The 13,543-nt window shown below is 29.8% G+C and overlaps 1 protein-coding gene across 2 annotated transcripts; it reads right to left on the reverse strand.

The window, feature by feature from the left end:
• Positions 1 to 2,131: 2,131 nt before the first annotated feature.
• On the reverse strand, positions 2,132 to 8,353 carry LOC145182883 (uncharacterized). Of its 2 annotated transcripts, none has more exons than XM_090086164.1 (2): positions 7,180 to 8,351; positions 2,132 to 2,506 (listed from the first exon to the last, which is right to left on the reverse strand). In XM_090086164.1, exons 1-2 carry the CDS (start codon positions 8,171 to 8,173, stop codon positions 2,223 to 2,225), a joined length of 1,278 nt encoding a protein of 425 aa, XP_089942290.1. In that variant the 5' UTR covers positions 8,174 to 8,351; the 3' UTR covers positions 2,132 to 2,222. The 2 variants fall into 2 exon arrangements, with proteins under 2 accessions (XP_089942290.1, XP_089942289.1); XM_090086163.1 differs by having other exon boundaries at positions 2,141 to 4,443; positions 7,180 to 8,353.
• Between the last annotated feature and the right edge of the window lie 5,190 nt (positions 8,354 to 13,543).

Here is a 13,543-nt window from a genome sequence, read left to right on the forward strand (position 1 = left end):
CATATCAATTTTAAAAGTAACCTTAATAGTTATTACTGTACCAGCAATATTCAAATTTATTGAGAAGGGTTTTAACTGACTAATTTGAATTTGAAGATCAGTTTCTTCTTCTTTACACAATGCTGACGTCTCTTTTCTATATTGCAGGTGAAGAGGTCTACAAAAGTGGCAACTGGAACATTTAGAATTTTTCCAAAAGTCAATGTTTTCAATTTGAAACAGAAGAGGTACAATTGCTGTGCTAAACAGGTTATCTTCTTGCAACAACTCTTCAGTAAACTTATGACTATCAAATTTTTGCTTGTAAATACTTTGACTTGAAGCTCCATCAAACCCAATTTTCACATATAAAATTCTGTTCATCTCAATTTTATAACTTCCACTTAAATCAATCATATTATAATCCTAGTAACTGTATGATTTAGCATACTTTGTAATGAGCATTTTGCTGACATTTCAGTAAATTGAACACCTTCAGGATAACATTTCAGCATTTCTTCTCCAAGCTTATTAAGACTAGGATATATTTTTACATTGTGAGAAAGGGCTGAGTTTCTCAACATTTGGTATTGTATATCACTCAAATCAGTTTGCGTTTTCAGAGCTAGAGCCTCCTCCAGTTTCATAGTTGATTGAGTCAAGGAATCAATACTTCTTCTCATCTGAGCTACATCAACACATTTAGAAGTTCTTTTCAAAATATAAGCTAAATCTTTTTCTTCTGCTGCTTTAGCACTCTTTGATGCAGCAAGGGTTAGAGCTTCATGGTGTTCATTAACTAAATCTGCAATCTTTGCTCTTTTACTTCTTTTACAAAGATCTCCCCATTCCTTAATTGGTCTTCCTGGTCTAGGATGAGAAGACACATCGTAATCAATGAGGTTTTTTCCTAGCCAATTACTTTCATACTTTAAAAACTTTTCATAGTTTCTACAATATTTTTTAAGTTTATTTTTCACTTTCGAAATAAAAATCTGTACAATTTTATTTAGCTCAGCAAGTTTATCTTTAGGAATTATTTCGGAAGTTTTGATAAATTCGATAAGGATTTCAGGAAGTGCTTCGTTATTTGCTTTAAACTCGCGAATTTTAAAAAATAGATCCAATCTTTTCATTTCCCTTTTAAAGCTTAATTTCTTTATCACCAAGTATTTTTATGATAAGACGAAAGAAGCTTCTTTAATTTTCAAAATAAAAAGTAAATATAAGATTGTGTATTATCACGTATAAGTCCGAAAACTGTTTTTAAGTTTAAAAAGAAGAGGGGCGGTATTGCATTTAACAAAACTATGCATGAATCTATTTTAAATATCTCCTAAAGGAGCAGGAGGTTGCAGCAAATACTTCAGAGTTTATTTGGCTATAGTTTAGTGTTTTTGTTTCACAAAAATTGAACTCAGTAATAATATCGTTAAAATTAACTATATTACAATCAGTGCCATGTCTAAAGTCCTCCTTAATCTTAGTTGAGGTGTCAACGTAGCCATAAAATTATGCAGTTAAACTTTGTTGAGCTTTTTTGGTGCTTTAATGCGTGAGCCCAAATAATGTTTTGCGTTTTAAATTTTGTGTATATTTGTGTTTATATTTTGTGTTTTATACTTATCAAATAAAAGTCTGTGGAGAATTGTGTAGGTAAAAGTCAAATGAGAATTGCATATATAAAAGCCTTTATTGAATCGAGCGTTTTAAATCACAAGCCATCTCGAGGTCGATTGAGGTCAATTTTTCAAGTTCATCAAAATAAAATTTTTTAAAAGAAATTTTTATTTCTTTATTTTTGGAAAAACAAATGAAAGAAAGAAAAGTGAAAGAAAAAATGAAAAGGAATGAGAAGTTTTATGTAAATCCTCTCAGCAAAACAACATCCTTTAAAACTTTAAACTCAACTCTTTAGATGTTTACAATTATAATAGAAATATAACTAACAGTAATTATTGATTTCTAGTATGTTAGCTAACAAAAAGCATCTTATTGTTAGACTTCTATTGCAGTAATTTTTTATTAAAATATGTTTTTTATTTAGCTTGGATCTACAGCAATTGGTATTCAAACTGCAGAAGGAGTAGTTTTAGCTGTAGAAAAAAGAATCACTTCAACACTAATTATTATAAAAAGCATTGAGAAAATATACGAAGTTGATACTCATATTGAAAAACTTTAAAAACTTTACATTACATAATGTTTTTAAAATATTTAAAAATTCTTCAAAAACACAATTATCATGAGACAAACGGATTGGTCAACTGAGTGCAAGCTGAATACGTGGATGTTCCACCGCTTATTAGAGCAATCAGCACAATCTCGAAAAGCAACAGTTTTATGTATAAAGGAACATCTTTTTTTAGAACTAAGTAGAAGTAGCATGGCAGTAAAAAAGACGTCATCGTCACCGTAGTGCCACCAATTAAAGATAGGATGACTTCAAAATGAGGAACTGCCTCGGAAATACCAATCACGAAGAAAACAATTGCCGATCGAAGTATTATTCGCGTCAAACCAAATTCTAAAAAAAACAAGATAACGCACAGTGGGCCAGTAGGTGGAGAAAATGGGAAAAATTTTAGTTATCTAATCTTGAAAACTTATTAAGTTTTAGTATCTATATATATTAGGAGAAACTTATTGATAACTTATTTATATTAAATCCCTTAGTTACCAGGACTCTAAGCATTTGAATATTAAAATTAAAAAAAAAAAAAAAAAAAAATTTTAAATAAGTAATTAACGGTGATATCAAAGTTGTGTTATATTTCAATTACATCTACGTTTTTGAAAAAAAAAATTAGTACATGTTATTCTAGAGTATTTAGAGATAAGAAAAAACCAATGTGTGAAATAAATTTGTCAAAGCATGTTATCTCATTTATACTTTGAAAATCACAGATTAAAAAAAAAATTCCTTAAGGTGGTAGTATACCATTAAAAAAAAATCTTGTATTTCAACTTTTTTTTCAATCTTTAATAGTGCATAACTTATATAATATGATTAAAATAAAAGTAAAAATTTTAAAATTTAAAAAAATTAATTATGCGCATAATTATTGATAGACAAAAGCCTAAAAATGAATAACTGGCGACAGGGTTTTTTCAGCAACCGTAAATAAATTTGAACTGAAATTTTGGCTTGTGATCCTTTACTTATGCAATTACAACATACACTAAAAGTTTTGGATTTTGAGCAAAAAAAGTCAAAATATATGCATTTTAGTCATATTTGGAAGTTTTGGTGATATTTGAGAACACAAAATCACTCACAAAAGCAGAACACAATTAGCTGTAAACATAATTCTAGTAGAGGTTGCAAATACATGTGTTACAAACAAGTATGCCAAATTTCAGATCAAATCGGTTATCGGTTTGAAAAATATCTCCGTCGCCAGGCTATAAAAGATGATTTTGAGAAAAACTCAATTTAAAAATAAAAACAAAAAAAAATTGTTTAAAACTCCCCACTTCCATAAACTGCACCTTCTAATGTTTCGCTTTGATCACAAAAACCTTTGTATAGCTCCTAGTTTCTTGCATCCTTATTTCACTATACTTGTACATTGTTTTTCTGCTTTAGAAATGCGCTTTGAGTCATTTATAAGACAAAAGTTATGTAGATTGCAACCTACTGTTTTAAGCTTATCAATTAACATAATTTACATGTTTTTGTTTCTATTTGAAAGTCAATACATTTACCACTTTAAACTGAAATTGCAGAAACAACTCGATTATTTGAAGTAAAACCACGCTTTTGCCATGAACCATCAAAGCTACACATAATGTCTCTTGATGTTTCACCTGCAGGGATTAATTCATTAGCAGCATTTTTCATGTTCTGGTCAACTAAACTCTGATAAACATCTAACAGTTTATATAAAGTTTTATTGTAGCTCTTTTTGTTCATAGGTGGCTTCATATTCATTATTCAACAAAATTTTTCTGATGATGATAACCCTTTACCCATTTCACGAAAAGCCACAATGACACGTGTGTTAATATCAAATGGTTTTTGTCCACTACATATGCTTTTACTAGGCTCTTATTTTACAATTAAATTTATTTTACAAAATGTAGCAGATGAAAAAAACTTAGTTTTCCAATTGCAACTGTTACAACATATTTTTAAACCAATACTTAACCCATACTTTTAGGAGGAATCAAACATTAAATAAACATTATCTTCACATAAATTCGGGCATTTCAGTAGCGATATAACGTTTTCTAACAGACTAAAGTTCATAACAAAGTTAAAATCTGTACTTTGAAAATCTTTATCAGCAATATTTAACTTTTTTGAATAAGCAGAATGTGTAGCAGATTTAACAAAAGATAAAGTTTTCGTTTCTGAAGAAGAAATCTTTGTATATCTGTTTCCACGAAATTTTGCTTTTTTATTATTGTATATTCTGTTTGATAATTGTTTTCTCTTTGATTCACCCATATTATTTTTACCTTAAAAAGATAAAAGATATACCATAGCATAAATAATAAAGTTTGAATGCAGCTTGAAACAACAAGCGAATTACGTCAATAAAGCCATCATACTAAACTAATTAGCAAGAAGTCGTTGCAGTCTACAACTTTGCACTTAAAAGAGTTGACAAGGAAAGTATTTCATGGCTTTTTTTATGGTTTAACTTGTTTCTGAAGCGCATAACAACGGAATAAACAAAGCGTTGCTAGGTGGAAAATAAAAAATATTTTATACCGATATATTATAAACAAGTTTTAACATGTGAAGCTTTTTTTATTTAACTAAATCAAATAAAAATTCGAAATCTACGATGATTATATTGGTTAAATTATAAAAGTAAAAAAAAAATTTTTTTTTCACTTTTATTGGTGTACTACCACCTTAAGAAATTTTTTTTTTGCCGCACTATAACTAATAATTACCACAATTTGCCATGTGTTGTCTTATATTTATTTGATCTATATAATGCTTCAATCGAGTTTTAGTTGATTGCTCGTCCCCTTAAATCCCCGTTCAGATTTTATATACGTTTTAACTTAGTTGCTATGGTACTAAATTTTGCATAGCAACAACTCATTTTTACATTAACGTTGTTTTAAAAGTATTTTACTTCCGCTAAGTACACAATATTGGGGGTATGTATTAAAATGAGATTCACAATTCTTATGAGATTATTTTTTTTTTTGGTTAGTAATTTAATTACTAACACTAACAGTAATTTAATTACTTTTAATTTTAATTACTAACACTTGTAGTAACTTAATTAATAACAAGTATTAGTAGTCCGGGCGGCATATATATTATAACATTAAACTTTTAAATACAAAATACTTGTTACAATAATTATTTAGATATGGTTTTATTAAACTTAGACATTCATAATTTTCTCCAAAAAAAACAATCTTAGTATTTCAAAACAAAATATTAATGAAGATATATCAAAATTTATTCAGCCAAAATTTGCTGATTTTAAAGAAGTTGATTTTAGACATGCTGTTCAACGATTTGTTTACTTGTATAAAAAAAAAGTGGAAATCTGCAAACTATACTGTCAAAAATTTTGAAAAGAAGTTTGTGAACTGACTTAATGAATATTTAATTGTCAGAAAAAAAGACAATGAACCAACTGCAAGTAGACGTGGTCGAAAACCAGTTGCATTTGATAATAGTTCTAATAAAACTAAAAAACGGCGTGTATCTTGTTTAATTGAATCTCATTCATCCAATGAATTATTTTTTGCTGCTAATAGAAAATTTAGAGATGAATCTATTGTTATTGCTGCCAAGAACATTTTAAGTATTTCAAATACAGATAAAGCAACTAAATATTCAGCAGACGAAGCACTGGCTTTAATATATGATGCAAGTCTGACAAAAGCTTCCTATCAATTGATTAGAAGTGGAGCCTTGGAGAAAGAATATAACATCTACCCTGCTTACAATGATGTCAGAGATGCAAAATTGAAATGTTATCCTGCAAAAATAACAGTGGAGGACTATTCAGCTTCAGTTCCTTTAAAAGATTTAATAATTCATACTTTGATAAGAATCTGTGCAGTTCGGGAACCTGTGCTAAGGCACTTGATATTGAACGACAAAGCAACAAAAACAATAACACTAACGTGTAAGGCTAGTTTTGATGGTGCTACTGGCTAAAGCATTTATAAATAAGTTTTATCAGAACCTGACATTAACAGAGATTTAAAGCGTGAAGAATCATTATTTATTACTTGTCTAGTACCATTGGATTTAACTGGATTTAACAACATCAACAAATAGGTGCCTATTTGGAGAAATCAAAAGTCGTCCTCCACAGCCTATTGTAGACCCATAAGATTTGCATACAAAATGGAATCCAAGGATTCTGTGATTGAAGAAGATCAGTACATTAAAAGTGAGATAGAAAGTTTGGGTATGATTTTATTAGAGGTTTGCAGATCTTCTATTGAAGTGAATTGTATTATTGAAGTTACAATGATTGATAGGAAGGTTCAAACGATATTATTGTTTTATAATTTTTGAATATTATTGTAATAATATTATTGTTTTATAAATTTAAAATTTACAATGTTTTCTTGCACTATTTTTTGCTTTTATTATTCGTAAAACATTATTTACCTAAATACTCAATTATTTTTCAATATAGGTGAGTCAAAAATCCGATAAAATATTCAAATTATCAATTTACCACTTTGTAACTAAGGAGAGTATCCAGTAACTAAGCAATATAAGTATCCATTGCAACTAAATTTAAAAAATTATCACTTTTGTAAGAAGTGTGATCTCATATTGGTACTCATGCCAAAATTTAGTGAATATAGCACTTATAAAATATCTGCAGATAACAAAATAGGTTGTTGCTAAGCAAAATAAAGGTATCCATAGCAACGAAATAAAAAAATATTACCTTCATAAAAAGCACAGACATCATATTAGTACTCATACTAATTTTAGTGAATATAGCTCTAATATTAAATTAGTTACGAATTTTGTCCAGTAAAAGTGAATTCTGGCCCACTGTGTAACGTAAGCATAGCAGCTAGTTCCCACTTATGGAAATAATGTCCCAGAACAGAAATGTTTCTCGTGCGCTCTCGGACATTTTTTCGATACGTGGAAACTGCTTTTGAAAATAAACGTTTTGTTTTTAGCTTTATTGCATAGTTGGTTGCAGTTTATTAAGCTTTACTAGTGAAAAAATTGAAAACTCTTACTGTGTTCTGTTTTAAAGTATTTTTCAAATTGTCGGCTGATCGGATTTATTGTGATGACAAAAGTAAACAACAGATGAAAAGTGATCACAACTTCAGATATCGTAATCATAAACCTTCCTCGTCCTTTTGCTTCCTTCAGCGTTTTCAAAATGTTGTCGTCTACTGCGCTACCAAATGCCAGATAGGGCAAGACTGCAACAGGGACGTACATAAGAAGGACAGCAATAAACGCTAATATTGCCGAAAGAGGGAAACGTTGCGGATACTTCATGTCAGTTTGGAACGTTGGGAAGACTGTTGCACCTCCAAACGCAAACGCTATTGTTCCGAAGGCTGAAAAAAAAGATTCAAAAGTCTCTGTTTTCCTCGCACTGGCTGGAGCAATGCCATTTTCGTACAAGTACATGCTCGTTCGTATAATTATGAACACGCATGCGATAATGGTGCACAAACTTGCCCCTAAAGCAAACTGCCATATTTCTTTTGGAGAGTCCAGCCAAGTGAAAGGTAGAAGGACAAGTCCGCACAGCAAAACAAACACTCTAAACTCGTTCTGCGCAGTCAACGAACCGATTTTTGTGTTGGCTAACGACGATATTTGATGCGACGATAGTAACAGAAACACTGTGCAAACCCCAACCAAAGTTACAAGGACGCAGATCTCAACTAATCTTTTTCCCCATTTGCCAGCTGCGAATTTACCGATCACGGGATACGGATCTCTTAGATGGTGTCTGGAACTTTCTGTCGTGCTCGTTGTTAGCATCCAACACTGGCCGAGAATAATTCCACAGTAAAGCGACATACAGCAGCCAAGTACCAACATTAGTATTCCTGTCCAGCCAGAGTCGCTTACAGCTTTAGGAATCGCTAAAATTCCACTACCAGCCATTGTTGCTATGATGAATAAAGCGCACGTGGTAACAGATATTCCCTTTTTATTATCTCCAACACTTTCTGATTTAACAACAAAATTGTCAAAATCATCTGCCATTATAAAACTTTTGCTTTTTTCTTTCTTGAATGGCCGTTTTGTGAAACTTTTTAGTGACTATAATATTCTTTTAGTAAGTTACAAGAATATCGTATTTCATTTTGATTACAAATCAAATAAAACGGCATTATTTACTTTCAATCATTTTTTTGCTTAAAAATTTAAAATAAAGTAATCGTGCATCAAAGCCACAGCGTAATTTAAAATTATTATAATCATAAAAGTATTTAAGCCACAAATATAAATTTACAGAACAGACACACACAAAAATGATAATAGTAATAATAATAATAATAATCTTAATCTTAATATAATTAGTACAGAATAGAGTTGTTAACCGCAATATTTCGTACAATTCCGGAAAAATAAAATTCTTGCGGAAGGATATTGAGAATCAGGAATTTTTTTTTTTCGTACCGAATTTTACGAAACAAAAAAAACCGTTGATGTTCATTTCGCAAATGCTACTTACGAAATGTCGCCTTTCGCAAGTTGAATTGCGAAATAAAACTATTTTGCTACATACGAAAGTAGCGCTTACGGAAGTCGCACTTGCGGAACGAGCTCTTTCGCTAAACGACATTTTGAAGTCTATAACAAAATTTTGTCGGCCAAACGGATATAATTGTAAAAAATAAAATTTTTATATACCAAAAGGTTTATAATCAAATTTTATTTTCAGTGTTGCAACATATGAACATTTTAAGGTTTTATTTTTTGAAATAATGATAAAAAACCAAACTTCTTTCGAAACGAAACTCTTTCGCACCGCAACTTACGAAACGGTTCTTAACAGAAAAACACTTGCGAAACGCGGCTAATTACAAATATTTAATTACGTTTTATGAATCAAATACGTATAATTAACTAGGTAACTAAAATACTAATTATTTTAAGTATAATGATATTGATAAGTTTCAGTTAGTAAATTTTTATAAATAAACCTAGACTTTCATAAAATATACTAAAAATGTCTTTCAATGAACAAGAGTTAAATAATGAACATAACTTGAACATCATAAACTTTCCCATTTTGGGGGAAAAAAGAAAATTTACAGCATGTAAGTCATTTGTTTGGGATCATGTAGATTTGCTTCAAAAAAATAATACATTTGTAATATTTCAACATTGTAAAATGAAGTATCCCGAGGACAATAGTAAATGGAAAATAAAATGGTCCGGCAATTCCACAAGCAACATAATTTGGCACCTAAAATCTGTTCATAAAATATTTGGACCATCGAATTGTAATGTCAAAAGACAAGAACTAGATGTTCTTTACGATTTAGATTTTGAAAAAAATGAAGAAATAGAAGTTGATGAAAACAGCTACAGTAATAAAAGGTTTACATTAAAAAGACAAGAAGTTATAACTGAGAAATTGCTTGATTTCCTTCTCAAAGCCAATATGCCGATGTGCCTTGTAAATCACCAATCATTTATTGATTTTGTTAAATGTTTAAGTCAAGATTACAAACTGCCTCAACGACAAACAATATCATATACTTTAGTTCCGAAAATGGTAAGTATTTTTTACAAATATATATATATATATATATATATATATATATATATATATATATACATATATATATAACTATGTTATTTTAAGTATGAAAGAGTAAAGATAAATGTACAAAAAGATATGAACGATTTATCATATGGTTCGCTCACACACGATATTTGGACTTCAATTTCGCAAGAAGCCTATTTAAGTGCAACTTTTCATTATGTTGATAAAAATTATCGTCTTCGTAGTCGAGTTCTGGGTTTATATCACTTGACCGAATTACATTTTTTTCAAATATATCACAAGAAGAGTATGGATTATAAAAATTTTTTTTTTTAATTTAGGCTCTATACGCTGTAGCAGACTCTGGATTTAACATGAAAAAAGCTTTAACAGATTTAGATCCTCTATTAAAATATTTTCCATGCGTTGGTCATAAAATAAATTCATGCGCAGTCGATTTTTTTTAAAAATTTAATATCAAACGATATACCAACTGTAAGGGTATGTACTTTTTTAAATTATTTTTAATATTATGTTTATTATTGTTATAAATAAATATTGTAATGTTATAGGGAGAAATATCATAAATATAAAAAAGTTTAATAAAGATGACGAATTACGAACAGTCGAGATAACAGAAGCTGAAGCTCGAAAATATGAAGAAATTAATTTACTTAAAGATAAACTTAATAGCTTGATTGCAAAGTGCAAATCATTAGTTGGTTTATTTAGACATAGTGAAGGTAATTATTTTATACAAACTTTTCAGAATTAATGTTTTTGATATTGTTAGAGCATAAATTATTGATTACATTATTCAGTTCATTATTTATTATTATTTAATATCTCTATATTAAAATATAGGATTAACGAAAAGACTTAAAGAAAAACAAGATATATTACAATATGACGTAAAGATAAAATTAGTGCAAGATGTTAAAACAAGATGGAATTCAACATATGATATGCTTGATTCAATTTTTTCATATAAAGATGCTTTATTATCTATGAAATATGAAAATGGTGCTGAATGCATTTTTCAATATGTGCCTTCAGATGACGAGTTTATAATAATAAATGATTTTTGCAATTTGTTTGAATCACTAAAAGATTTGACAATAAGCTTAAGTGGTCGAAATTATCCTACAGTTTCTTTATTATTTCCAGCTGTTTACAGTTTATTGAATAGTAAAATAACTAATATGGAATTCTCTGCAGATCTAATAGAAGCATTAAAATTTCAGTTACTAAATTCTTTAAAAAGTCGCCTAAATTATCTTTTAACTGATGATATTTTTGTGGCAGCTACTTATCTTGATTTTCGATATAAAAAATTTGAATTTGTGGAAGATATAACCCAACGTCTTGGTTTAATAATTCGAGCAAAAAATTTTATTAAAAAAATATTAACACCGCAGATGCAACAAGTTAGTTTGTCATCGCAAGATGCCATTCATTTAACACCATCAATTCCATCAAACCAATTGTCAAATAATGCGAGTAATGGAAATGCACCAAGACATAAAAATATTACTTTTGTATCACAAAAAACGGATAAACTTTTAATAACACCATGTACAAATCTGCTTGTGGATCAAATTCATCAAATAAACTTGGAATTCGAAAAGTATGACAGACATTTAATGATGGTTAATGAGAGAAACAAATTAGCTATAGAAGAAAATGGGTGTATGGCTTTTTATCAAACAGAAGGTGACACCTATAAACTTATAACGCTAGCTTGTAAAGTGATTTTGTGCTTAAGTGCAACTTCAGTTGCATCCGAAAGTTTATTTAGTGTAGCAGGTACTATACGAGATGAACAAAGAAACCGGTTACATCCCATGCTTTTGAGTATGCTTAATTTTATAAAGTTTAATATTATGCAGAAATATTAATTTCAACTTTCAATTAACTATTAACGATTTTTATACATTGATTTTAGCAACACTTTTTATTATATTTGTCAAATAATTATCTTACTAACGAAATAATTATCTTAATAACGTAATAATTGTTTTAATAACGCAATAATTAAACTTTTACTAACATGTTAACATTAAATAACCAAATCTTAAATTTTAATGAAAGATTTTTTATTGCAGAAATTGAGTTGTTTTGAATGAGTCGGTGTAAAAAATGAGGTCATTACCGAACTAATTTTTAATGTAAACTTGTCATTAGTGTAACTCAAAGCAGTTTTTCTCCTGTTCCTTTCTTTATATTCATTACTTACCCGAAGTTGTGAGAGAGCAGTTAATTAGTCCCTGAGTCAGTAAGTTACTGGAAAAAAAAAACGGTTTTATACGAATAAAATTCCGTGATTGGGAAACAATGCTTCAGTTGAAATAAAAAAAAAGACATAATTTAAGTACGTACGCTTTAATTTTGATCCTCCCCTTCCCCTCAATTTTCAATATCCCAGCGTTATTGGGACTATACAATCGCTAAAAGTTTTAAAGCTCTAGCTAATTTGGAGAGCAGTAAAAAATTAGTTGCAAGATTTTGCAGCAAAAAAGCGGGTACGTACAATACAACCCTTTCCCGGGTCTTCGCCCCTGGAAACAATTTTAACATAGAAGCTCACCAGGACTCTACAAGCACTGAAAGTTTCAGAGCTATAACTAGTCTGAAAAATAGTAATAAATTAATAAAAAATGTAATGGAACCAAATATTTTTTTAAGATTTTATATATGAGAATATAAATAGTAAACCTCCATTTCTGCAAAGCCAAAGACAATAAACAACCGAAAGTCGGAAGTGAACCAAAGTCGGTACTTGATAAATATTAATGCATATAAACACTGGCATAGAGACAAAACTAACTCAAAGTTTCAGTTTTTTCTAATAAGATTTCAGCTGCGTCAGGCCCCCTAATTTCTGTTTCAGCGCCCTCCCCCCTCCTAACTTAGAAGTACATATATATGTATGTATATATATATATATTGAAGAATCATTTAACAACATCATTCAAATAATAAATAATAATATTTTTTTGTATAGCAATTTAATGACTGCTTTCGAGTCTATTCCGTAAGCGCACATTCCGAAACGCTCCTTCCGTAAGGAACTGTTTCGCAAGTATTCTTTCGAAATGCTTTGTTTCGCAAGTTTCTTTTCGTAAAGAGTTATTACGGAATAATAATTATTTATTTTTTTCGTATAACGCATTACGGAAGGTAAATTTGCGCAAGAACAAATTCCGCAATAGCGACTTGAAATACGGAAGATAAAAATGCGAAATTATCGCAAGTTTTTTTTTACGGCGAACAACCCTAGCTTAAGATATAAAATTTGATTATCATTAGTTTCTTAATTTTCATATAGCCGTTCGTTGTATCCGCCGCCTTCTTGAGAGGCCAAAACTGGCTTCGAAAAATTTTGCGTTTATATGAATAAACGAGCTGGCCCGGATAGCGATCCGGGCTAGTTTGTTTATTCATATAAACGCAAAATAAAATTAAGTTGAAATAAGGACAACGTCGAGATCTCGGTAAACGGGCTGGCTCGTTTGCCGAGCCAGCCCGCTTTCCATGTAAAGAGGTCCTAACTCTAAATTTTCACCAGTCAACAAAAAAATCCATTAAAATGGCTGCCCACAGTTTAAAAACAGAACCTCTGATCTCGTGGTATTAGTTTAAACTTTTATAGCATTTGTTTAATAAGACTGTACTTCAGGATAAAGTAACTACTTCACGCGTTGACAAATTACTAAACAAATTACACCAAGGTAAAGGAAATTAGTTGTCGGCACGAACAGATTTTCATCATTTTTTCAAGATAAATATTTGTAAATTTGGGAACTTTTTTCGTGTAAACAAAGTCTGTCAATGATAAAATAGATCTGTATGGATAA

The sequence above is a fragment of the Hydra viridissima genome, unplaced genomic scaffold, assembly GCF_058129835.1.
Source record: "Hydra viridissima isolate aposymbiotic clone 2 unplaced genomic scaffold, HvirCarnegie_v1 scaffold_4, whole genome shotgun sequence".
Lineage (NCBI taxonomy): Eukaryota > Metazoa > Cnidaria > Hydrozoa > Anthoathecata > Hydridae > Hydra > Hydra viridissima.

What these genes read in the sequence shown, in the direction of transcription:
- LOC145182883 (XM_090086163.1), bottom strand. Translation starts at nt 8,173, where the DNA reads ATGGCAGATGATTTTGACAATTTTGTTGTTAAATCAGAAAGTGTTGGA. An exon ending in ATACTTTAAAACAGAACACA is followed by an intron (nt 4,444 to 7,179) that starts GTAAGAGTTTTC and finishes TATCTTTTTAAG; the next exon opens with GTAAAAATAATATGGGTGAA.